This window comes from Alosa sapidissima, chromosome 17 (genome assembly GCF_018492685.1).
Source record: "Alosa sapidissima isolate fAloSap1 chromosome 17, fAloSap1.pri, whole genome shotgun sequence".
Lineage (NCBI taxonomy): Eukaryota > Metazoa > Chordata > Actinopteri > Clupeiformes > Clupeidae > Alosa > Alosa sapidissima.
This window is the reverse complement of record NC_055973.1, coordinates 18,679,906-18,707,179: the sequence shown is the minus strand read 5'-3', so window position 1 is coordinate 18,707,179 and position 27,274 is coordinate 18,679,906. Positions and strand designations below refer to the sequence as shown.

General features: G+C 38.9%; 2 protein-coding genes and 1 long non-coding RNA gene across 5 annotated transcripts in view; all 3 read left to right on the top strand.

Annotated features, from left to right (window-relative positions):
• Positions 1-25,503, top strand: cul2 (cullin 2). Its single transcript, XM_042067990.1, has 22 exons — positions 1-73; positions 165-282; positions 1,350-1,488; positions 1,710-1,812; positions 1,919-2,013; positions 5,577-5,682; positions 5,947-6,029; positions 9,490-9,586; positions 10,651-10,761; positions 12,661-12,823; positions 13,050-13,174; positions 13,267-13,374; positions 15,298-15,357; positions 15,936-16,064; positions 16,200-16,286; positions 16,549-16,701; positions 18,653-18,730; positions 18,982-19,048; positions 20,686-20,888; positions 22,510-22,611; positions 23,000-23,116; positions 24,714-25,503. Exons 3-22 carry the CDS (start codon positions 1,370-1,372, stop codon positions 24,843-24,845), a joined length of 2,238 nt encoding a protein of 745 aa, XP_041923924.1. The 5' UTR covers positions 1-73; positions 165-282; positions 1,350-1,369; the 3' UTR covers positions 24,846-25,503.
• On the top strand, positions 23,126-24,293 carry LOC121688417. The gene is made up of 2 exons (XR_006024578.1): positions 23,126-23,424; positions 23,466-24,293. It is a non-coding gene; the product is annotated as an uncharacterized LOC121688417 (long non-coding RNA).
• Positions 25,504-26,536: 1,033 nt separating the features above from the next.
• Positions 26,537-27,274, top strand: part of LOC121688002 (partitioning defective 3 homolog) — a 291,825-nt gene continuing 291,087 nt past the window's right edge. For 2 of the 3 annotated variants that reach the window (XR_006024477.1, XM_042067282.1), the window contains exon 1: positions 26,537-27,028. Coding sequence is in view for 2 of the 3 variants with exons in the window: in XM_042067282.1 (XP_041923216.1) it covers positions 26,909-27,028 (120 nt within the window). In the remaining variant the exon portion in view is untranslated. The remainder of the gene's footprint in view (positions 27,029-27,274) is intronic. The other variant, XM_042067284.1, reaches the window with a different exon arrangement.

Below are 27,274 nucleotides of genomic sequence, written 5' to 3'. Positions count from 1 at the left end.
ATCAAGTAGTATTTATATATACTATGAAGTTAACAGATTTTAGACAAACCATGCCATGTAATCAGATTAAAAAGTAAGTAATGAGCTCTAGAAAAACGATACATCATACATCATATTATTGTATTGAATATGTATTATTTATGGAAGTCTGACATCACCTACAGCTGATACAATGGTAACATCCATGAAGTAAGGTAATGGAAGAGGTGTAAGTGAAAGAGATCAAGCTCCTGACAGTTGAGGACCTTAAGTTTTCTTCCAACATCGTGACATTGGTTGGAGGTAATCGCCCTATCAGTCTTCTTACCTCTCATTGTATACAGTACTTTGACAAATAAATTATGTTGTGTATCATGGGTTTGTGCAAATCACAGGGAAGAAAGCAATGAGCTGACGTGCTTGCTAACTCACTGCTCAGTCGCTCAACTCAAATCGGGAGGCTAACCTGTTCGCTAGCTAGACTCGTATCAGTAGCAAGTCCCCATTTCAATTACAATACAACAACCAGCAAAAAGCGAACATGTCGGTTCAAGACAAAACTTATTGTTTTGTTACAGTTCGTTACTGTGGGATATGTACGGAAATGCAATTGACAGTATGTTGGATGATAAGAGAAACAGCTATTCGAACGCACCTAGCTAATAGGGGCATTCCTGATAGCTGGCTAGGCCTTGTGCAAGAGCTAACATTAGTTAGCCAGCATCATTAGATAGCAGTTATGCGAGCTTGCCAGCTAACGTTAACATTAGCTAGTTGTGCGACTATGACTTTACGGTCGGGAACTTGTGAAGTAGTTCAGTTAAATGTTACATGATTATTGAGTGGTGATGGAATGTCTTTGTAGCCTAACGTTGCTAACAACTAAGTCGTCCCTAACGTTAGTAGGATCTATGTTGTGTACAACCAAAGTAACTCGCTACCGTTACCGATTGTTGACATCTCTTGAAGCCTTTCTAGAGGTTCACTCTCTTAACAGTAACGTGAAATTTATCTAGGATTTTTTGTCTGTAACATTACGAACTGAACCCTTCAAGTGTCATATTTACGTGAGCTGTTTAACCAGGTAACACTAGGTCTAGTTGTTGTCTGAGTCTACAAAGTTAACTTGCTCGTTCGGAGGGCAAATGTTTTGATAGGAATTGGCCTTAATGTCACCCTAAATTTGTAGACGTCAGCCACGGATATAAGAGCCGTTTTTGATAAAATAAACTGATATCTGTACAAATTGTGGAGGACATCCTCTTGTCTGTGTCTGTCTACCTGTCTGTCTACCTGCCTGTTGTTCTATGTGTCTATGAAACTGACTGGTTGCAGTCTGTTTATTTTTGTTTTTGTTTAACATTCTTCAGGTTGTACAAGAAACCACAGAATGTCCTTAAAACCGCGGGTGGTGGATTTTGATGAGACATGGAACAAGCTCTTGACGACAATCAAAGCAGTAGTAATGCTTGACTATGTGGAAAGAGCAACATGGAATGATCGATTTTCGTATCCTTATCTAAAATAGACAACCAATTATTCTTTCTTCCAAAAATAAGGGAGTAATTATGGATTTTTATTTGATTCAAATTCTTATGTGATTGTAGTCATAGTTATGTTTATGATAGAAGCTGGTTGTGGCAGTAAAAGGTTTATAGCCAATTCACATGTCTACACTTTAACCACTTCTGTGTTTCCCGTCATATTTGGATTCTTAACAAATTGAACAGTGACATTTATGCATTGTGTGTTGCTTACCCAGAACCTCTGGGTGAGAGATTGTACACAGAGACAAAAGTATTCCTAGAGAATCATGTTCGTCAGTTGTACAAGGTAAACTACAGCTTTTTGTACACAGTATTGAAGTCATTTGAATAATTGACTCCATCTGATTTAGCTTGCCAACTGTATGCATCTGATTACTATTTTTCTGTCACAGAAAGTACTTGAGTCAGAAGAAAAGCTTCTTGTGATGTATCACAGATATTGGGAAGAATACAGCAAGGGGGCAGATTACATGGATTGCTTGTACAGGTAATTATCAATTCTGTCAAGTGCATAAAACCATATGTGCATAAACTATGTTCATAAAAATATCACATACTGTGCAGTGCATAAGTGCATACAACTGTGACATTGTACAGTGTACTATGACATTGTACATATTGTATAGTGCCTAAAACTATGACTGGCCTAGCCTATGTGTATTACATATTGCATACTGTACGTAGATGTGCATGTTAAATGCGCTATACTAAATAAATCTGGCTTGACTTGTCTTGACTTGACTTGACTAGATAATGTCTTGGCTAAGGGCTAGATGAATTGCACGCCACATTCAGTCAGTATGTTGCCATTCACAGTTATAGCTCGGCTAGATGATTGGACTGGACTACTGCGTTTGCATGCTGGATGGGAATCGTAGGGGAGGGGAATTATTGACCGAAGTATGCATGTTTTCCACTACGCTAGATGCCGTAGATCATCAAGATGCTCCCCTCCCTGTTCATAAAAACTGAAGCAGTCCATATTGATTAGCTTGCTCACTAGTGAACTTTGCATCATCAGTGTAACTAGTTAAATAGTTAAATTGACATTACTTTTTTAAAATGTTTGTATGGACATACTGGGGGATGTTTATTCATATATGTATGAAATAAGGTGCAACTTATGAGTATATAGTGTTGTGGCATAAGGCTTATGTAGTTAGCTTGCCAACCGAGCTAAAAATGGCTGAAGTTTCCAGAGCCCATTTACGGAAAGCTGGTTCAGTCCTTATTAATTGCATTGTACCTGCAATCTTTTGCAGTTCCGCTAGGGGCGATCGCGAGCAAGTGCAAAAACAATGGGGGTCTATGGAGCTAGACGGCTAAATTTGTCTCTTTCACTTGATTGTTGTTGAGAAATCTCAGATTTGATTGTAGTTTTTGCAAGTTCAACATGGATTATAGGTCGAAAGTTGAATGAACGAGTACTTATGTCCTTTCGATTTCTTACAGGTTGGGTCGTTGTTACCCATAACATGCTAGCATTCTGCTAATGAATGATGTCATTGGCATGTTTAAAGTTTTTTTAGAACAAATAATTGACTCTAAAAAATACAATACTGAGCAGTGTGTATTTTCTTTGCCCCCCCCCCCCTCCGAATGCAACATTCAAATTTCTAGACAAACGTTGCTCTTTAAGATCGTTTAATGTTGACTTCTGCTCTGAAATACTTATTTGTTAAGGTCAATGTTTACTAATGTTTGGTGAAGTGTATGATCTTTCATTTTGCTTAAAATTAAGACTGGAGCTCAAAAACAAACCTTGCCAGGCTTTCTGAAACATCTCACTGAATTTCACACCATAAACTTAACATGTATGCTTATAGTCAATTAAAACACTTGATTTGATGTGTGGTTGTAATTGGATGACATTACGTTCTTAAATCCAGGGTTAAAACGGTGTCTTACAACGCCTGTAACAGACAAAATCTCCATAGTTGTCAATGCACCTTCGAAGTTGTTTGCACCTCCACCAGGATGATGGCAGGGTGTGTGACCGTGTGCGACGTAAGCTTGTGTGAACTAATATGTGCTTGAGTAACTCCAAGTTATTTTCGAATTTTCTAGGTGTGTTAGTTGAACCGAAAGAGCTTCGATTTCCTCTGATTTCAGCCAGATTAACATGTTAACACATGCATTTAAAAACCTTGGTTTGGGTTGGACTAACACAATAATTTGTTTTTTTTTGAGTGTCATGTAAACATACTCAGTGCAATAATAATAATAGTGCTACAGGAAAAATAGAAGAATTCCAACTAATGTATTTAGGTCGATTCTTAGTAGGTGTCAAGTAGCCATCAACTTGTAGTCTACAATTTTAGCGTTCTCATAAGGCATGGGGCAATTTGCCCCAGGAATCTTAATATTCAGAATAACGAAACTTGTGACTGCATCAACAGCTGCTCACAATTAAATAGAAATTTGGACTTTGAAGGCAGCATGAAGGATACATCTATGCTGCCTTCAACATTTGGCAGAACGAAGGTGTCTCAGAAGTGTCTTTTTTTCCCATTTCCATTTTTCCCATTTCCATTTTTCCCATGGGGATGAGTCTGAAGGGAGGTCTTAAAATACAGCTATGGGTATGCCTCCTGTTGGCCCCAAGTTGACTCCCAACAATGACAGTTTGCCAGTCTGAAACCCCTAACATCATGACATTAGTTTTTGGAAGATTTTAGGCTGTTTTAAAGACAGTATGTTTGACCCATTGGAATTATGATATTCTGAATTAAAAGCAAAGTAAGTCTGTCTCTAATCAACTTTGCTTTTGTGGGATGAACATTCAACTCTTTTGTAAGTCAGGAAAATAGAGCTGAGCTGAGTGTCACTGTCACTACACATGCAGATCTAGCAGGAAAAATACAGCTGGGAAAACAAAGTGGACTTTGTCACAGAGCCAGTTTAGGCCAAAAGTAGCCCTGTGGCAGCTGTCAGTCTCCGGCATGGGGATTTATTCAGCTGTCACAGTTAGAATTCAAGTGTTATCAAAACAGGCAACAAGTTTTTTTTAGTTTTTTTTTCTTAAATCAGATTCCTATACAATTGGGAGAGAAGACCAAGAGTGCAATTTTGCTTTTACTAAAAGTATGCCTTTTGCTGATACCCACTAGGTTTGCAGCGGTAAATTATATTAGTATTGTGGTATACCAGTGGTATGTGGTGAGGCCAGAACCTAGGAGGGCACTAGGCTGGGAGGGCACTAGGCAGGAAGGGCACTAGGCTGGGAGGGCACTAGGCAGGAAGGGCACTAGGCAGGGAGGGCACTAGGTAGTGTGCATTCACAAATCCAAACTTTTTGTATTTCCCTGTTTTTAGTAGTAGCCTATTTCTGTAAGAAATAGGAGGAGGGAATATGAAAAGTTCTGTCACTCTAAAAGTAGAACAATAGATGCTCCACGTGACTCAAGTATGAGGTACTCTGGTGTGTTGGTTAAATGATCACCAGCTGTTCATATTCCTATTTTTTGGAATATGAACCAATATGAACCATTTTGGGATGACCAAGTGTCTCTTTTTAAATCTAACTCAATGTCTTTGATATCACTTATAGGCTTCAGAGTAGATTTAGATTTAGATTAGATTAAACTTTATTGTTATTTAGCAGAGCACAGGTACAGAGCCAATGAAATTCAGTCACCCACTCAGTCTTTTAATTGTTCCGTGTTACTTTTGTGCCTGCTGTTTGCACAGCGTGTGTAACTTTGCAAAAAAAAACATATTCTTATTGTCACTGAGGTATTCAGAAGAGACTGTTTTAAGTTTGTTATGAAAGTAATTGTAAACAATAGCAAATTAATGGCCGTGAAGTGGCTGTCAAATGAAGAAACATATCTAACATGATCTCCCAACCTCGGGAACACCATCCCAAACCATCCCCAACCATTATTAGAATTCACTATCAAAACATTTTTTTTTCCAGGCTAGATGTGTGTTTGAAATTAGGTAACCTCTGACTTGATAATGACAAACCGTGATATTTTCATAGACACTTATCATGCCTTGAAAATCGTATGGCACTCCTATTAACCATAAAACACATTTATGTTTCAGGTATCTCAACACGCAGTTTATTAAGAAAAACAAGCTGACTGAAGCTGACCTGCAGTATGGATACGGAGGTGTAGATATGAATGAACCACTAATGGAGATTGGAGAGGTTAGTCAGTTATTCATATTTACTGCATTAGTGCATTTATATCTGCTCAGAGTATGTACAAATTTTAAATAGGAATATTAAGTTGAAATGCAAGGTTAACTGATCATGGAATGTAATAAACAGTAGGATCATGGTTGTGTGCATTCTCTGTATGTAAATGATGCCATATAGTAGAGCTAATGTATATTATGCTGAAGTTAAAACCTGAATACCTGTGTTTTGTAGCTGACATACGATGTTTAAAAAATCACTCCTCTCCTGCAGCTTGCTCTTGACATGTGGAGGAAACTAATGATTGAACCTCTGCAAGCTGTTCTTATCAGGATGCTACTGAATGAGATAAAAAAGTAAGTATCCATATAGATATCAGAGAATCCCCCCTCCTCCTTACCCCTCTAAACAATTGGAATCTTGCTGCTCCCATTTCCAATTTACCAATCAAATCTATTTACCAATCAAATCTATTTTATCATCCAAAGTATTTTCTTACATTTTTTGAAGAAAGGTCCTAAGATAACTCTTTGTCAGATTCACAAACTAGTTCTTAAATCTCTAAAATTATTTGCAGCTTTAAGTTGAAAGTGTGTGCCAGTTCTTAATTAGCATAAGTAAATGCCCTGTTTTCCCCCTTAAAAGGACATGAGGCTGTGTGCACAAATTGAGAGACAAGTTCAGTAAACTAAATGAAATTCTAATGAAGGTGAAGCACTGGACCCTGAATGTAAAAAAATTAAAGCAGCTCAAGTAAATACAAATTGTGATGGAGGCTTAATTTGTCTTTTTATTGTTTTTTACTGAGGCATCACACTTCTGTTTGTACTGTGTATAATACATATAATACATAGGGCTGGGCGATATGGCTAAAAACTGTATCATGATAATAGTGTTTCATATCAGTCGTTATTGATTTTTTGCCTATTTGAAAAGGACCAGGAGAAAAAATATGTTACATTTAAACACTTTTATTTAAAACTTAACATTCCTCTGATTTTAATCACCTCAGTTATTAATCAGGGCAAACAGGGAAAAGAAATTCCCCTGAAACCATGAATAACACTCTTACAAATGTACGTGAGTCTGAATGAAAGTTCAAATCACAATGAACATTAAACAATTATCTCTTCACACTGTTTCCCGCAGGAAATTTGTTAGTTAAGGAGGTGGTAACATTTCCTTATGTTATAAGTAAATATATTAATATAACATCACCCAATATTATTATATAAACTACTGACATAAGTTTTTTATATGATTATTTATTCATGACCTAATTTGGCAGCCGTGCCCAGCTGGTTAGCACTTCGGACCTGTAACCAGAGGGTTCGAACCCCGACCAGTAGGCACGGCTGAAGTGCCCTTGAGCAAGGCACCTTAGTGTGTGCTTCACCTCACTGTGTGTACATTGTGTGCTGTGTGTGTTTCACTAATTTACGGATTGGGATAAATGCAGAGACCAAATTTCCCTCACGGGAATAAAAGAGTATATATACTTATACTTAATTTGCATGTAAAAAAAATGACCTTGCCAAATTTGCGGCAACTGTTCGCCAGAAACCTGAAATTTCTGTAAGGGATGTGACGGAAATAAAGATGTGACGGAAATAAAGATACTGCTGCAGGAAATGACCAGCAAACGAGTTGTTACATTTTAGCTGTGTCAATAATGGGTATATAATACATGCATATGACAAACATTTTTGACGATAACAGTAACCATTTTGATTTTATTAATCTTAATTACCGCGGTGCGAAAAACGTGTATGGAATTCTCTCCAGCATCATCCGAGTCCCTTCAAGTAGATACACAGGCGCAGCTCGCAACGTCTGCTTGATAGTTTGAAATCATGTGCCACTGCTGGCACGAACTCTTTGTAAATTATGTTTAATTTAAAGTGTTTAAATTGTCTGGCTCTCACTTATGTTAGGCTAGTACTGTAGGGCAGGCACACATAAGATACAGCTACAATCAAAGGAGTTGCAGCTTTATTTAGTAACCACCAATTCACTAACTTTACCTCCCATCCCCAACCCATCTAACTACTGTTAGTTTTGAGTATGTGTTTTCTCTCTCCCTCTGCACGCACCGAGTAACAAAAAGGGAGCCTATTGGAGCCACACCACTTCGCACACACTACGCTGTTCTGCTTTTCATTTTCAGAACATTTGAAAAGTATGTGATAATATCGAGAACCATGATAATTTTGGTCACTATAAAAGTCATGTTAAATTTTCATACGGTTGAATCTTTAATATATGGTGTGAATTGTTATTTGTCATGTTTAAAGACCGTAACATTTAGTAAACTAATGAAATTACTTTTTTAAAGATATGATCAATGTGAAAAATATAGTTGTAATTGAAATGTTATGATATACAGCTTCAGATACGATGAAAAGGCAATAACCAATTATTTTGCACAATCATCCCTCAACATTAGTGCTCCTGAATATGTGTTGATTCTGTTCTCCCCTAAGAAGATCCCAGATAAGAAAATATTCATGAATATATTTTATAAATATATAAATAAATAAACCTGTGTTTTAAGAACTCGCTTACACAATTGGTGAATAGGACCCATTGTTAGATTAAAATCTGACTTCGCTCTATTATGTACGTTTGCACTACAACTTTTTGAGGAACTACCTCAAAATACCTCCTACCTCCTTGAATTTCCCCTTGGGGATCAATAAAGTATCTATCTATCTATCTATCTATCTATCTATCTATCTATCTCTGTGCGTTAGCACCACATGGAACTGAGGCATATCGTAGTTCCTACAACTATTTTAGCTCCTACTTTGGGGTAGGGTCTTTGCCCTACACCGGGCTCACTTGAAAAAGATACCTCTGTCTCAATGTGACTACCCTGGTTGAACAAAGTATAAAATTAAATAATACACTTATTTAACACTTGATAAATGTTTACTAGACAGATTTTAAGAAATAACCTATGTATGAAAATGTCAGTAAACTTTAGTAATGTTAACCTAAATAGTGATGCTGTCCATACTTTATGTTCATGTAATAAATACCGTATACTACTATACCGTAATTTCTCAACTGTTAGCCAAAGTTTATACATTGGTTTTGCAAAATTTCTTCTGCTATGAGGTTAATACATGGGGACAGTTAATATGGTATTAATATGGTTTCTAACTTGCATAAAGCACTGTCCTGCGTTTTATACACAGTGCGGCTAATACACAGGATATTACTGTAATACAGTAGGCTACGCCGCTACTTGGACAACTAGCAGCTTATTTTATTAGCCAATGAAGCATTGTTTTGTCTCCGAGAGGGTCATGAATATTAGAATGAGACTGCTAGTTTATCTTGGATATTGTGTGCAAGTTTACTAAAGGGAAGGAGTATATAGCAGACAACATTGTAGTAAGCAATGCAATAGCAACAACAGTGCATTTTTGATTGCACAGTGTCCATTTCAAGATTTCTAAGTGGGAAAATGCAAACAAGTTGTTCAAAGTTTGGTGCTCCCTTAATGCATGTGTTACGGAATGTCTGCATTCCTACTGGTGGTGGGAATGGAAACCCAAAGAACCTTGTAGTGCGAGCGTTAGCTTTTCCACTGTGTAGTTCCTGTGCTGCTATGTGGTCCGAAAACGCCTTAACGACATTGATGTTAAGCAACAATTAACAACATTGGCTCCTATTCCCACTCGACTTCCCATAAGAACATACAAAGTGGCTCTAAATTTAAGGGGGGATTTGGTAGATGTGTTAACTGTGCCCTAGCCTAATGCTAGTGTCCCACTCTGCATCTGTAACTCGCCTTATTTGCTCTCTCAGTGATCGGTGTGGTGAGGATCCCAATCAGAAAGTAATCCATGGGGTTATCAACTCCTTTGTTCATGTTGAACAGTACAAGAAGAAGTTTCCTTTAAAGGTATGCTGTACTATGTGGAGTCTTTCGTGACTCCACGTGATGGATGGGTGGCTGTATGGATGAATAAATTAGTATATTACAGTCAGCCATTTATTTTCTTTCTTGATGTGTGTTTTATTGTTTTAATGACCTTGCTTTTAATTAATGATTTTTATTATCCTCAAGCTGGGTATTGTAATCAGGTCCTTTGTGTGTGTGTGTGTGTGTGTGTGTGTGTGTGTGTGTGTGTGTGTGTGTGTCTGCTCACATAACTTAAACTACTGGTCGGATTTCCTTCAAAGGTTCAGACAAGGTAGAAGGTCACTAGGAGTAAAAAAAGCAAGTCTCATCACAATACATAGCGATTGTTTAAGACAACAATTTGATTCTTTTCGACACTTTTACATTTTAAACTCATACGCCCATAAACCACGACAATGATAATACTGTAACAGTCGACTGATCAAGCTTACACTAAAATTAATTTATAATTATGTTGATGTCCTTTTAAAATAGCATTCTTCGTTCCTGATAGGCTCATTAGGTGGCATAGCTCACACAGCAGTCAAGTCCACAGCTGTGTGTTAAAACTTCCATCTGAAGTAGTTCTACTGCGGCGGAGATAAGCTACTAAGTCATGCGAACTGAGATACAGTAGTTGCCCCAAATACGTTATACGTTGAGTGTATATTTTCTTAGCTGCTATAAGAGCTGTAGGCTATATCTATCTCTCATCTTCTCTCAAAGTTCTGTAACTCCTCTACTAGTAGATTGAAGCTGTGTCAAAGATTGTGTAAACACTCACCCACCAAGGTGGACTGTAACAAACCTGCATGCAGCCATCTACAGTTAAGAGTACAAGAGAGAAATTTCATGTGGAGAAAATGTTGGTACAAAAATAAACGTGCATGTGCTGATGTTTAATGAGTCACGTTGATGTAACCACATCGTTTGCTATTAGGTTGATGTATTCGATATAGTTGGTTGGTTTCACTTTCTTTAACTTTGGGTGATAGGCAAGGGTTTGCTGTCTCCTTACTGCTCTTGTCTTTGAATTGATTCTGTATAACTTTCTTGTGGTACAGTTTTACCAGGAAATCTTTGAAGGGCCCTTCTTGACAAAAACGGGCGAGTATTACAAACAGGAAGCCTCCAACCTTCTGCAAGAGTCCAACTGCTCACAATATATGGAGAAGGTAAGATGGCTTTCAGGAAGTTGTTGCTTTTATATAGGCCCCTTTATAGTATGTCCTTGATCTGTTGAGTAAACAGTTGAGCCTTATTTGTTCTTATTTGCCTTATGAAGATCTGTTAAGATCGAAAGTGGCCTTTTTAGAATAAATAAAGTATTTCTTGGAGCCCATATACAGTGTGCAGACCATCTCGTTCTCTCTCTCTGACACGTTTTGTCTGGCACCTGTTAAAACATATTTTGGATGTGCGCACCCGTTTCCACAAATAAACAGTTGAGCCCGCCATAGGACTTTAAAGACCAATACAGATATGTCAAGTTTATTTATGTAGCGCATTTCATACACAGGGGTCATTTCATGTACTGTACATAAACTAAAGCAAAGACGTGAAGATTTGAAAATCTGATCTATCGCGCAATAATCATTTGTAACAGAAACATAATGTAAAGATTTTCTCCCAAGAAAAGCCCTTCACAATGATTACTATCACTTAGGGCCCTATCATGACAGTCAAAAGCGCATAGTCACTCGTCAAAAGCTTATTCAAATTTAGTAGGATGTCCAGTCCACATTGGGAGGGTTTAGGCCGTAACATCATTTAAACCAGTAAACCAATAAGAATGACATCTGTCATTTCCTTTAATGGCGCAAAGCGCGATGTCAAATAAATGCATCTGTATTTTAACATTCAACGGCGCATTTGAAGGAGGCTGCTTGTGAGACCGTATGGAATAGTCATTCCACTAAACCATACTTTACTAAAACCTAGCATAGCCTTCACGCATTTGCACTCCAATATTATTTTAACTCATTGGCAAAGTGAAACTGACTTCACCATGGTGTCAATCAACGACAAGGCAGTTATGTGCAGTTACTTTCACTATTGACTGACAATGGGTTACCATCGAAAACATAGGCTGGAAAAAGCAACATCTACCCTAATGTTGCTCAAATGACTGAATAAAAAAAAACATTTATCCTACAGAGGAGTTGCTTATATCTCGTGACAGTGCGTCTTCAGCTGTGCTCCATACGTGTCTCTCGCCTCTTCCCTAATCACTTTTAACCGTCATTACCAATTTGCAACTGATGGTGAATAAATACTCATCATGAGATGTACAGTATTTCGTAATATCTTTATTCTAATTATGTTTCCCATTGTAATCGTGCAATTTGTAATGTTTTGCATGGACGTGTGCTGGCGTGTGTTCATGGATGATAGAAGGATGGTGCGTTGTGCACCCACCAATATGACTGTTGACAAAGCGCTCTTAAAATAGCATATAAACAACTCGCCATAGACTTCTGACCAGGTGTACAATAGCGATTTTTGTACAATAGCGATTTTTATGCAATGCTCCAGGCCACTCCCTAGGTTGTTAATTACCACACCCCTGGGTGCATTGTTTAAAAAATAAACGTGTAAGATAAGGAATTAAACTTGGCGTCGGGTGGAAAACGAGTTTTACGCCATGCGCCAGGGTGCAAAATACAGCCCTTATTCCGTTTATCCCTTTCACGTTCTATTCAAGCTACAAGAATATTTTTTTCAACCAATATTTCTTACTTTTTAAAGAAAATATTATTAAGTATGCCCCGTTGGTATGCACCGAGCAGGATAGAGCCAGTCTCTGTATCCCACCGGGAGATGCGACACACCACTGAAAAATCCCATCTGGCACAAGTGTCTACTGTCGTGACGAGACTAAATTCCATGTTCTTAGATAAGCCTGTTTGGCACAAGAATAAATATTTCTTCTACTTTTCACTTTTATTCTATTCCTTTATTCACACAAGCCATCACAGCAAATAATGGTGTAATCATCATGCATCATCATGCATGTTAATCAAGTACATTTGAACTGAAATAACCCCCCCCCCCCCCCCCCCCCCCCTCCCCAGGTCCTAGGGCGGTTGAAAGATGAGGAAGTGCGATGTCGGAAGTACCTTCACCCCAGCTCCTATGGTAAAGTCATCCATGAATGTCAGCAGAGGATGGTGGCTGACCACCTTCAGTTCCTGCATGGAGAGTGCCAGAACATCATTCGACAGGAGAAGAGAGACGGTCAGGGAAACCTATCATGCTATGTTATCATGTCATGCCTATTTCCATGAAAGATAGTGGTTGGCTGAAAGTGTATAGAGGCTAAAAAGGCTACAAATAATAATAATAATAATAATAATAATAATAGTTCAAAATTGATTGATTTAATAATTGATTTACATGGGTTAAAGATATCCTTACAGCCTCATTTTTCAGTGTGTATATTGTGATGCATATTGAATTACAGACATGGCAAATATGTACACCTTGCTGAGAGCTGTCTCAAATGGATTACCTCACATGATCCAGGAGCTTCAAGTCCATATTCATGATGAGGGGCTTCGAGCTACCAGTAACCCCTCTCAGGAAAATGTGAGTGTGTGTCTGTGTGTGTCTGTGTGTATGTGTGTGTTCATGTCTGTGTGTACATGATGTTCTTGATGTAACCTCTGATATTCTTTCAGATGCCAACTCAGTTTGTGGAGTCTGTGCTGGAAGTCCACAGTAAATTTGTCCAGCTGATTAACACGGTGCTGAATGGAGATCAACATTTCATGAGTGCATTAGATAAGGTAGCTAACATTGCATAACATAACATTAAGGTAGCTAACACTGCATAACATTCTGAAATTGCTTTCTGGGTTTATACCGATAATTGATCAATATTCAGTTCCAGTGTATATACCAATAGTTTGTCATTGGTATTCTTTAATATCACTGAATTGGGCTTATTTTGTAGTCATTGAGCTGTTGAGCTGCCAGATGTAATTTCAGCTCTTTGGAATGGAATCTTTCCAACAGGGGCCACCGCCCTCTGCACAGGCCTCACCGAAAGACAGATTGTATGAATAGCTCATCCACACACACACACACACACAGGCACACTGGCAGTGCACACAAGTTTATACAGACACACACACAGGCACACAGGCACACTGGCAGTGCACACAAGTTTATACAGACACACACACTGGCACACAGACGGGTGCGCATACACACACACACGCACAAGCGCAAACAAATGCTTAAACACACTGGTGATGCACACAAGTTTGTATAGACAAGACACACATATACTTGCATGAACACACTTGCGCACAAGTTTGTAGAGACATACACACACACACATAATGGGACACCCACAGATATACACACCGATGAGCTCACACACACACTGTATCTAGACGTACAGCACATCAATACGTAATATGACCGCTACATAAGTGTTCTTGTGCAGTGTGGATGCAGGCCAAAGTATACTTTGTCTTTTGTTCCAGACTTGCCTTAGTGAAGCACTGGACTCAGTCACTATATAGACACACAAACCTGTACACAATAGTAAAAATCTAAACATGCTACAGAGTAGTGTATGATATCATAATTGCAGATATATACTTGTGCAGGGCCATTATAAACATTTGGGTGTCACCAAAGAATACCTGTTGTCAAGTTGTTGCAGACTTGTCTTAGTGAGGTAGTGTACACATATTTGTGACCTTGAAGTGAATATGAGGATGATGAACACATATATATTTTTGTATAAAATTTGAACATTGTGTTTACATGCATACCTAAACAACAAATTTAAATTTCAACAATCATTGATCAACCAAGGGGAGAGCATGTAAGACTTGTGGTTTACAGTGAGTTGCAGGAGAAGTGGGCTAAGAGTGATTTTTGTTGCATATTATGTACCACTATGCGGTACATCTAGTTTACATTAAAGGAGTTAGTAAAGGCAAGTAGCCTTTTTGATGGGGCAGTTTGATAAATATGGTAACATTTTAATTTCTCTGCTTAATTTGGACTAGCTTGCTCAGTAGCTTATGCACAAGTGTTTGCATTCCCCATGGGTTGACATTTTTAAATAAACAAGGTGAGGAAAGGGGTTGCATTTGGGATAATCTCCATAGGAATACAGAGGATTTGGTCTAGTGTGGGCTACAAATCCTGGTGTAATAATACTAATAACATATGCTGTCATACAAGCCTCTGTGAACTGCTACTGTAATGATTTCTCAGACATTGTCAAGTGGTCACCTGCTTTCATTGGTATTTCAGCTTAAAGGTTTAAGCTTGGCAGGGTTGTCTGGCTTTTGACACCACAGCCCCTTGTAATTTGTGATCACCTCAAACAAATCCACTCACTGGCCCTTGTAGTAGCTTCTGATAAGTACTTGTCCAGCATGACTGAATCAAAATAAAGGAGAGATGTTGATGTAGCTACAAATCCTGTCATCTCTACCAGTCTTGTATATGGTCTCCTGTTAAGTTTCAGTGACCAACTCTGCATACTTCTTTTTTCAAAGTTTCCAGATGTTGTGCTGCTTTTTTGCTTTGGATGGGAATTTATGTAGACACAAACTTGTTCCTCTGTCTGTCCAGTAGGTGGTGTCAGTACACTACTGTATGTTGAAACATCTGTCTTGTCTGTTTCTTGATGCATATTTTAAGAAGAATGCAATAATTATTTTACATTTTAAATATTTCTTTAGGCCTTGACCTCTGTAGTGAACAACAGGGAACCAAAGTCCATCTGCAAGGCCCCTGAACTGGTGAGAAAATCTGTGCTTTTCGTATGTAGGGCCTATATTGCATTTTTTTCTGATGCAGCTCCGTACCTTTGTTCATTAGAGTTTACCAATACAAGGTCATAGAAATGCGTTCCTGATTAGGCTTACAGAAGTAATTTTCTTGAAGGATGAGAAAAGTGTCATTTCTAGAAAATAATAATAAACTTCTATTCACAACTGAAACTTATGAATCAATCATTTAACAGTATTTTTGATCCCCCATTTATGTAGCTCTCAAGTGTTTCGGCATCAGCAGACTTGTCTTTATTACAGTTTTGGTCAAAGGTCAAGCAGCACTGCTAAAGCTTGCTACAATGCTACCTGGTGACTTTTGGTGTTTTTTGTGAGTGTTTATCTGCCCTTCACGTGACCATGTACCATTAAAATGAATCTGAAGGGGATCCCAAAACAAGTTGCCTGATGAAAGCATAGCTCAGAAAGTGGCAAATTATGACGTAGTGTAGCTTTAACAAACAAGGCTGTTGTTCCCCGAAGCCGTAAGGACACAGAGGTACTTTGATTACATTGTTCTTTTTGTATTTATTCTTTTCTTTTTAAAGCTTGCCAAGTACTGTGACAATCTGTTGAAGAAATCTGCGAAGGGAATGACTGAGAATGAGGTAGAGGACAAGCTGACCAGTTTCATCACAGTTTTCAAGTACATTGATGACAAGGATGTCTTTCAGAAGGTGTGTGACCCTACTCTGACTAACTGCCCACTGTGAACTGAACACAGACACACACATGCTGTGTGTTGTTGTCTTTCTGCTGAATTCCTTTATTTCTTTTTTCTGTTTCACTCCTTCACTCTTTTTGACCTTTAGTTTTATGCGAGAATGCTGGCAAAGAGGTTAATACATGGACTGTCTTTATCCATGGATTCAGAGGAGGCCATGATCAACAAGCTGAAGGTATCACAATGCTGGTGGTTTAAATGATCACAGCACCATTTTAAAATGGAAAGAAAAGTATGATATTTAATGCAATGCTAGCATGAACAAAAATTATGTCGTTCTGCATCTGAAGATAATACTTAATTTAGCATTTAGTATTACATACATTGAGTTGAGGCTATGCCTTTTTGTGTATTGGACAATAATGATGAACTCATTATGTGCCTAAAATTCCTCCCTTGTGTTCCCTTACACATTTTCTCTCTCTCCTCCTTTGTAGCAAGCATGTGGTTATGAATTCACAAGCAAGCTTCACAGAATGTATACAGACATGAGTGTGAGCGCCGACCTCAACAACAAATTCAACAATTTCATCAAAACCCAAGAGACAGTGGTTGACTTGGGCATTGGTTTTCAGATCTATGTGTTACAGGTAAAGCAGTCCCCTCCGATATGTAAAATTGTCTTGTTACGTGGTTTCTAAGCTAGAAATTTATTTTTTATATACAGCAAACATCTCTTCACAAACCGTTAGCTGCAACAAACAGCCTGATTCAGCTTGGACAATGAAACATAAAACAAGCATGAAACATAGTTTCAATTGCACAGGAGGGAGGAGAAGGGAGGGGCGAGCTTGCTCAACAGAAGTGACTTTACCCAACCTTTAAACATGGTTTATATTTCATGCCAAGTCAGCTAAAATATGAAAAATGTAGCTCTCTCAGTTTTTCTCCATTTTTAGCAAGCCATCAGTTATAATATTTTTGTATCATGTATACCCATACTCCAGGGGCCGTACGCACAAAGCATTACATTTAGTTTAGCCTACATGTTGACAGTTAATTTTTCCCTCACGATTGAGAGCTCCTGTAGCCGCTAGGGATGGCGAAATTTAAAAAAAAATCTTAACCGGCCACTGAGCCTCATTAACCGGTTAAAGTCGGTCACCGAAAATTCTATCCCCATTTTAGAATGGTTATGCTCCCGTCACACAATGTTAGTTCGTGCCCTTTGTATTATACATTTTCCTCAATCATTGTCCACTACTTGTGGAGGAATAAGGGTTTTGTTTTGGGTAGAAAAATAATTGCTTTCCCTACGCACCCACGAACAGGCACACATTACGCACAACGTCGACCTTCCATGCAACGCGGCACCGAGCTCGGGCTATAAAAAGCTCACGTTACAAAGTCACAAACAGAGAACGCTACATTTGGTGGTGTTACAGAAAAATATATTAACCAACGTCTTTGTAAAAAAACTTACCGATTGCCAACAGCCTCTGTAGTGTGCTGCACAAAATCCTTTGCAATAAGTTCCTGTCGTCATGCCATTTAAGTACAGATGAATAATAAAACACAACAAGTAGGCATATGCTAAGTTAGTCTTTCGTGTCTTCTTTTGCCATTACATTGTTACAATTATCATCATGCCATAGTCAACACGCAGCCACTAACAAGCAGTAAAAGTATAATAATAAAAGTTTTTAGGCCTATATGTTCTAACTGTTTACATAATGGGTAACATGCTTCACATAAGCCTTATATATTGAGTGATCATATCGCCCCATACAATACAACACCAATAACACGTGTGTGCGCAGTGTAATAACAGACGCTGGCTGGCATTCGGGAGCTTTAAAAATAGTGTTTTTTTTTTTTTAACCGGCGGCAGAAAATTTTAACCGGTCAACGTTGATTCGGTCAACCACCGGTTAAACGGCTACTGGCTAACATCCCTAGTAGCCACATGTGCATTTCAAAACATTGCGATGTGAAATGCCACAAACTGCTGCTTAGGGTTGTTTGTGAATAGGTCTTAGTGAGTTAGGAGTCCTCAACTGGCAAATCAGCAAAGGGTTAATTATCTGAAGACACCTTAAATGGAGTTAGATGAAGGCAGCAGTCACCTGAAATTGAGTCAGCTGTGAAAACCATCTGAAACACTGTTGTCGAACCCACATGCCATCAGAAAATGACAATAATTGTACATGTCACATGCACCTGTCATGTGGGCACTTGTGCTTTGAAACAACAGGCCTCAAACATGAAGATGTACAGAAGAACAGTACTTTTGTTGCTATTGCCACCCACTTCAGGAAACAGGCTACCAGCACAACTCCATTGTAGCCTATCTTCTACTTGAGAATAAATTAATAGATTTGTTGATAATTGTGGCAATTGTTTGTCTATGGAGTCCTAAAGTTACGAGTGACACGGCCATTATTTGTTGGAGTTTCTCCTAAATTCGCCAGTTTGGAGCTACTTTTTAGCCTTAAGGATCTTTGTGAATACAGCCCCAGGAAAATACAGACAAGGCAGAGTGAGTGTCAGATGTGCCTGCTAATACAAGCGACTGTGGGTGTATATATTTTTTTCCTCAAGGCGGGTGCGTGGCCCCTCACACATGCTCCTTCCTCAACGTTTGCCATCCCCCAGGAGCTGGAGAAAAGTGTACAGATGGTAAGTTACCACAGAGACCAAAGCAGCATCCCATAATTACATGGCAAAGTTCTGAGCATGATGGACCCACCCGGTCTGTAAAACACAAAAAAATAAATGTTATAAAAGCACACTTAAAAACAGTGTGTAAAGTTGCAGATGTTTTGTAAAATAAACATTTATTGGTTTAGTTATAGTGCACCACATACTAAAATGAGTGTTGGATGCAGTGGTTGAATAATCTGCTGTGCTGTCTGCCTTGCACTCCACAGTTTGAATTATTTTACAATCAGCACTTCAGCGGGAGGAAGTTGACCTGGCTACATTTCCTCTGCACAGGTACACAAGAATTATTGACTGTATTGCATTAAATGGCTTGGTTTTATATATTGATCATTCAGACAAGTTGTGGACCCATTTATGTAAAAAAATCATATTAAAGTATGTATTATGGTGAATTAATAAATTGCAGAAGGTTGGGTGGGGGGCGGTAGAGAGGGTTGAAGGCCAAAGCACTGGACAAGGGTGAAGGCCAAGGTGATAGGGCTAGGGTTCAGAGGAGAACACGCAAATGCAATGGTTGCAACATGCCCAACGTTAAAGTTACTTCATTTGTCACCCATGGGGAAAAATGGTCTTGGATAGGAACCGTTGCATCATACACACATAAACAGACATCATTATTACAAAGCAAAATAAACCATACCGTAAATAATCAAACAGGCACATACTTTTGTCCAAACAGCGACAACTACTTGTTGTTTGTGCAACTTTTTCAGATGAATATATCGTTTCACAGTGCAGCTGGTTAAACCACAGATTAATTTAAAAAGATAAGGGCTTATCTCTCCAGGAGCACAGTATGGCTAACTAGATGTTTATCCCTCAAAAAGCCCTCTGATCAAACACACTGTCGGGAAAACCGGTACCAGTCTGATGAAGTAGCACTATTGCCTTAGTGATTGTGCCTGAGGCTGATAATCATATACATCACACCTGGACTGCCTGCCTCTTATCACGCAAATCCATAAAATCACGGGAGTGATTACTGCTGAGAGCTTGAACGAACACTGCCCATAATCCCAGTCAGCACAGCAGGCTAACAACACTCTTGTCCCATGGATAAGCAGAGAGTGGGAGAATATGGAATTTATGGGAAAAATGTTCCCTTTGTTTGACCCATCCAGTTAAATGTGTTGATGCTGGTAGACTCACAGATGTATTGTTAAGTCGGCAATTACTTGTAAAACATACTGTGATGCAATTATATAGCGTGAAAGAGTTGGATTGGTTGACCAAGGGATTCAGATGGTTTGAACAGAATAACAAAGGTAGCCAGCAGCCCAACCAACAGAGACCCTGTCCCTGAATAACTGAAGCAGGTGTGGGCTTGGTTAGTACTTGATGGGAGAAGACCTGGGAAAACTATGTTGATGCTGGAAGTGGCATTGGTGGGTTAGCAGAAGGCAGTCTTTCTTCTGGTGATGGAACAATCCCAATGCCCCAGTGCAGTGACAGAGACTCTGTGCTGTAGGAGATGCCTAAACCGACGTCCTGACCTCACCAAGGCCATAAAAGATCCCATGTCACGCATTGCAGGTGTCCTGGCTAAATTCCCATCTTGGCTCATTCTATTTGGCTCCCCTTTCTAATCATCTCCCCAGTATGATGTACACATGGTGGTACACCCCTTCACTGTAAAGTGATTTGGGTACCAAGAGAAGCACCTTTGTAAATGTTATGTCATGCTGTTGTTGTTGATGAATTTACACAAAAGGGTTAGAGGCCAAGTGATTTAGATGGGTTGAAACGAGTACAATAGTAGGTATATATTACTTATAAACATGTTCTATTGCTTCTTTAATTGACATTGGTCTGTTGATTTCAAAAAGTAATTAATAATATTGTCATTGTGACTACATGCAAAATTAAATTGACCTAACTAACATGGTCTTCCCATGTTCTTCTCTTTTCAGGAGAAGTGAAAATGAATTATCTGTCAAAGCCATATGTTGCCATAGTGACTACCTATCAGATGGCTGTGCTGCTCGCGTTCAACAACAGTGAGACGGTGAGCTACAAGGAGCTGCAGGACAGTACGCAGATGAGTGAGAAGGAGCTACAGAAGACCATCAAGTCTCTGCTGGATGTCAAGATGCTCAACCATGACTCTCAGAAAGTAAGGATGATATCACTTTCACATACAAATCCCAATTGTGTGTCAAATAAAATGGGATAGATAACACATTTTCATTTCACACTCAGTCTTACATAATGGGTGTCTGATATTCCTACCTGCCTGTTTTTAACAGTATGCTATGGGGGCGCAAACTGCACAGGCACCCTTAGAATTTCCGTTGTTCCGTTGCCAATTTAACTGTTAGTGAAAAGTTTCCTTTGCCAGATAGCTAGCATAGCAACTAAATAACAATATCAGGAAACCGCAACAGCTGATTTTTTTTAAACAACTAATTTCTCAAAATCAATTCAGCAATAAAAGGCAGCATTAGGTTCAAAGTGACCATAACCAATTAAGGAGGATATGTAAGGGATAACGGCCGCCGAGGTGTCCTGTTATACGGAATTAATGGACGAGGGCGGAAGACTGCGCGTCAGGGAGTTGCCTCCGCCCAAGTCCATTAATTCCGTATAATAGGACACCTCGAAGGCCGTTATCCCGCTTATCACCCGGTTGCCACTATAGGCAATAATCATGCCTTTATAGCACGCAAAGGAAACACGCAGTTCCGTTTAAAAAGAAACCGACTTGTTGTACAACTTTCTTTGGCGCTATAACAGCGATAGACAGTTAGCTTGTTTACAGTTGATTTCATTGTTGCAAAGTCTGCTTCCAGGCTCAACCGTCGTCCTACTATGGTTGTTAAAGTTACCATTCATAAGCATTGATATGGAACGGTGATCTACCAGATCTACTACATAGGTGTCCTGTTATTCAGAATTAATAGCCACCCCACCAGCCAATCAGAAAAGAGTATTTCTTCTCACCGGGTGATAATAAATGTTAATGTCACATATATCAATGCAGTGGGTAAAGTGTGGAGAAATATTTAAGGTTTGGGCATAGACCATAAAATTGAGACTTAACACCCTTCGTAAATTCACCCTGTTCGTTTCAACAGTAGATCAAAACATAAATATGGTTTTCACTGTTTTAGAGAATGAGACATGGGCAAAAACACATATCCTTGTCTTTCAATAAAAATAGGTAAATGGACTCAATCTATTTTGAGCAAATCTCTGAGATCTGCCCCTTAGTTAGGACTGGAGTCCCCTGGCTCACTCATTTTGAATGTGAACACACAATTTCCCTCAACCGTTTTTACGACAAAGTTAATTGCTAAAGTTATCTTAAGAGCCACTTTCTGTAAAATGGAGTTATGTTAAGATTCCAATTCCAATGGGCCATATGCAGGTTTTCCCAAAGACAATGAGTTACAGAACCGAACAAAAATTGCGTTCAATCTCGCTTACCGGAAATGTCTTTGCATCCTTACCCAAACGTGGAAGTGATGTGTGCATACAGCCCATTCCAATTACCTCAAAAGTAAATTGGGAAGGAAACTAAAGGTGGTCATGTATCATTGTGAACTGCCTGATTCTTGCAGAGTCACTCTTACAAAGCTGTAATGCTATGTCAGTGGGAGATCAGTGAACCACTAACCGAAAAGCTAAACCAAGATTATTCTGTTTAGCTTCAAATTAGTGTTCATATTTTTGCATACACACTAATGTAAACATGAATTGTTTAAACATTACTCTTTTTTTGCTGTGTTACACAGGAGGAAATTGAAACAGAATCAACATTTTCACTAAATTTGACTTTCACCAGTAAAAGAACAAAGTTCAAGATCACAACATCAATGCAGAAAGACACACCACAGGTATTGTACAGTCATTGAAATTGTATGTAAGGGATAATGTCTTGTCAACTGTCCAATATCAGAAAATAAGTCCGGACAGTGCGAACAGAAAGGGTCTTGCTTCATCCTGATGGGACGATATTGACCGGTGGACGCTACTTGCCAAAGGGACAAAAAAGAAACTCTATTTTGTTTCTGTTTCGTGGCTTTCACAGTTTGCCACACAAATAGAACTTGAAAGTTTCAGTTGAAAGTTGATAAGGCCCATTCAAAATCAGTGGAACTTGCTGGAGCATTCTGAAGAGCCATATAATAATGTAGTATATTTAATAGCTTTTCTTTGACTTGAGTGATGAGTGTTGTGGGATATATACACATATATTTAAATATGTTTGTCTGTGTTTCATAGGAGATGGAGCAGACGCGGAGTGCAGTGGATGAAGACCGAAAAATGTATTTACAAGCTGCAATAGTGAGAATCATGAAAGCCAGAAAAGTCCTGAGACACAACGCTTTAATCCAAGAAGTGGGTACAGATATACACACAAATGCAGTATCACTGATACTATTTTAGTATTTATAAAATAAGTAAGTAAGTAAGGCGTTCAATGTAAGGTGTAAAAGCAATTTCTTTCACCAAAGACCTTGGAAACCTTTATAAGGTTTATATGGTGAGGAACCTATGGCACTTGGAGAAATTTGAGTTGAGACTTCATCACAATAAGTAGCCAAAATAGGCGAATGTTACACTATTGTTTCAATCCAACATAAAACACAAATGACTGTGATTAGCCGATTTCACAAGATGTTGACAACATTTCACTGTGTAATGTTGTCAACTTCAGTTGAAATTTCAAATATCCCTGTGTTAACAGTATAGACAGCACATGACTGAGACCATTTAGTTTCTAGCTTCTGTGCAAGCACTTAATAGCCTGGCCACGCCCACCTAGAATCTCCTTTCAGTGAGATACTGACTAGTCTGGCAGACGACAATTCGCTAGTGCTTCCCTTGGCCACAAATTGTGACGGGCCAATCAGCAACGTGAGTAGCGAGCAGCCTATGGTAACCTAATTAAATGCTCAGCGGGCCGGATTAAAGTGCGTGGCGGGCCGTAGTTTTCACCGCTGGACTAGATCAATGATTTCAAAATGAAGGCAAAGTCTCTGCGCCCGTTACAATGCTTTAGATGGAAATGTTTCCCAGTCATTAGAGGCCAGACTCTTTTCACAAAGTGAATAAGTCTGGTTTTACCAGTCTTAATACATCTAAATACAAACACAACACTTTAAACTCACTGCAGTGTAAACATCAGTAAAGACATAATGATTTATTTTTATGCATACACATTAGGATGGACAATTAATCGAATTAATCATGATTATGACTTACAACGATTATGAAAACAACATAGTTTCATAACAATGCTCTCCCTTGAGTGTGGTGTGCATTATCTTTCTGCATGTATATTTTTCGGTTGGATTGTATTTAAAATTCAATTTAAAAGTGTAAAATGTTTTGAAAATGGATAAGTTCCAAAATCACTGAGTAATCGTGTTTAATAATCGTGACCTTAAAATTGAACAACATAATCGTGATAATGATTTCTGCCATAATCGAGCAGCCCTAATACACATAGACTTACACACTCAGTTGTGTGTTTAGGAGGCATGCTTTTCTCTTTTCTCAAGTGATCACATGATTTACTTCTGACCACATGTCAACAGGTATCTAACACTTTCTTTCAGTGCATCAGTCAGCCTCATCTAGCCCTCATCTCTGCCTATCCGTGTCTGTCTGCAGAGAGGCAATGGTTGCTACAACGAATCCTTTTCATGATTCACATTTTGTGTGCTTACTATTTCTCTCTGTAATGAAAAAAATACATGGTCAGAGTCGAGGGCCAAGAGCAGACATTGTAAGAGTAGGGCCACAAGAGGGGCATCACAGGGCTGAGAAAGGAAAGTAGTATTTTCGGCTAAAAGCCTATGCTCTATGAATATGTAGCTCTCTTATCTATGTAGGAGCACTACAAGTACCAAGTTCTTCTGCTCAAGGTCACCAAGATGTAATTTCAAGAGCTACTTGTTTGTCAGTGTCCACGTGTTTTCTTTCTTTGTAGGTGATTAACCAGTCCAAAGCCCGGTTCAACCCCAGTATCAGCATGATCAAGAAGTGCATTGAGGTCCTGATCGACAAGCAGTACATTGAGCGGAGCCAGAGCTCAGCCGACGAGTACAGCTATGTCGCATAACATGCACAAAAGAGAAAGCAACAAATGCAAAAGCGGAACGAAACAAAATCTAACAAAAATAGACCATTATTATCAGTTTCTTTTCTGTCGGCAGCGACTGCCATGGCTATGACCTGATTTTGGAGGAAGCGTCTGGACTGTTACTTCATTTCGGAAATGGCCATGGAGTTGCCAGGCAGCCACCAGATGCCCCCAACACCCCACTCCATCACTCTCCTGCCCCACCCCAGCCTCACCCTTCTTTATGCTGTTTACAACATCACCAGTGCCACGCCATGTGCGTCAATGAGAAATGCCTATAGCTACTGGAGCGCAAATGCTGATAAACCATTTCTCAGAAGCATAACTGAAAAAATAAGAACGCAAAAGACAGAATGAAAATTGAGATGCGTTCCAGATATAAGATGTATGAAGCAAGACATAAGAAATTACAAAACAAAAAAAAATTTAAAGGAAGAAAAACAACCATGCTTTTTTTCTCACGTTTGCAGTTGTTGTGTGTTTTTTAATGTATCAAAGTAAGAAAAAAAAAAAAACTATTGTAATAAAACCGGCATACTGATAACTGTATTTACTTCAAAATGTAAAGACATTAAAAAATGAGGTGACAGACATGATCCTGCTGCTTGTCAATAAATAAAGAAAACAGCCAATGTTACCTACTTGTCTCTTTAGAGAGCAACGTGTAATGGTCTGCCATTGTAACTTGTAACCTAGGACTATGAAAATGTGCGCCAAGAAATTCTGGGACTTTTGTCATTTGCCAGATGATGCTGGGAAGGTGATTTGGACAGGACTGTTGAAAAGTTAAAGGAGGGTTCAACAAGCTTTTCAAGTTCCATCTTATTCAAAATACTCTTGGAATAAGAGAGCTTTACCATATTGGAAAAAAAAAACTGGAGCATCTGGGTTGCTGCCCTTTTTTTATCTTTAATTTTCTCACCACCAGCTAATAATTGCTGAAAATACAGGCTACAGTAATCTCATGTATGAAGTGGTGAAACAAATAATGCTCTCGGCAAATCCTGAAATTCCTTATGTTCTTTACTGAGGGGGGAGCACTGTATCACATACAGTATGCAGATCCAGCGAGATTGAAAAAACAAAAAATAGAACTCCTATGTAAAGTCAATTGACAAATCTCCATTTTTATATGCTACATTTCCCCTTCTCCAACAGTTACTAAAATAGTTGTGTAATGCAAGTGGAACCAATATGAGAAATGGCTGAAATGTAGCAGGTGTGTGCAAGTATTTCTGATTTCCATTGGAATGTATGCAATGTGTAGAACAGGTGGAAGACGGTATTCAGTAGTATATCTCAAATCGAATGAAGAGAAGCTAAAAGAATCCTACAACATTAAAACCATGATGTGAAGTTTTATATGTGTGGGTTAGTAACCACTAGGGGGTGCCTTGAATATCCTTGACATCCTAACCAGAACCATTCTGCTGGATGCATTACGTTGCAAGTTTCTTCACATCAGTTGGCAAGTAGCTGTTAATTTAACCGTAACGTGGTGGCTCCACTGTTACATGGCTGAACACTAGGCCTACCATGTCCTCAGTTTCTTTATTTTATTGGACATCAAAGTGGTGATTTGTTGAATTAGCGTTCAATAATAATACACAATTGTAGTTGTCTTAAAAATATGTGCTTGTATGAAACTTTGAATGAAATAGCCTATAATTAAGTAATATTTAAGTCGATACAATGTATTTTGTTGCGGTCCGTAGGTCTGGTTGCCTGCTAACTTTGGAGTGAATAGCCCAACCTAGACTCGACTACTCGCTTTCACCAGAGAGGGGAGTCCCAAGCCCAACCCCACGTTTAGGCGTAGGAACAGACCAGACGACGACTCTACTCTCTCGTAGAAACACTGAACAGGTGGTCAGAAATGCGTACGTGAGTACCTTTGCCATGGAGAAAAGATGATTTTCCTACACCTTGTGTATCTTGGATACTTTTTTTATATCGCCAAAGAGAACTGATGACAAATAGCTCTTCCCAAAGTAGCAACAGAACGAGCGCTTTCATTGGAATCAGAGGGAATATCAGGAACTATGAAAGTCACCGTGTGTTTTGGAAGGACCAGGGTGGTCGTTCCTTGTGGCAATGGGAATATCAAAGTGCACAGTCTCATCGAGCAAGCAGTAATGCGATATAAGAAAGCAATTGCCAAGGTAAGTTGTGTCGATGTGGTTTACTCGATGTTGAATCTCAGTACGAACTGCGTCGCGGTTTGCACAACATGGCGCTTTCTGGGAGAAGAAAAGAGAAGAGAAGGGGAATTCTTAGACCTTTTAAAGTATAGCCACAAATCGGATAATTACATTTTGTTTAATGTGATGAACGATGACGCCTCAATGCATTTCGATGTGGTCCAGATTATTTGGATTACCTTGCTAGCTAAACTTCATCGTAATGAA

What these genes read in the sequence shown, in the direction of transcription:
- cul2 (XM_042067990.1), top strand. Translation starts at nt 1,370, where the DNA reads ATGTCCTTAAAACCGCGGGTGGTGGATTTTGATGAGACATGGAACAAG. An exon ending in TGGAGAAAAGTGTACAGATG is followed by an intron (nt 18,731 to 18,981) that starts GTAAGTTACCAC and finishes TGCACTCCACAG; the next exon opens with TTTGAATTATTTTACAATCA. An exon ending in ACAACGCTTTAATCCAAGAA is followed by an intron (nt 23,117 to 24,713) that starts GTGGGTACAGAT and finishes CTTTCTTTGTAG; the next exon opens with GTGATTAACCAGTCCAAAGC.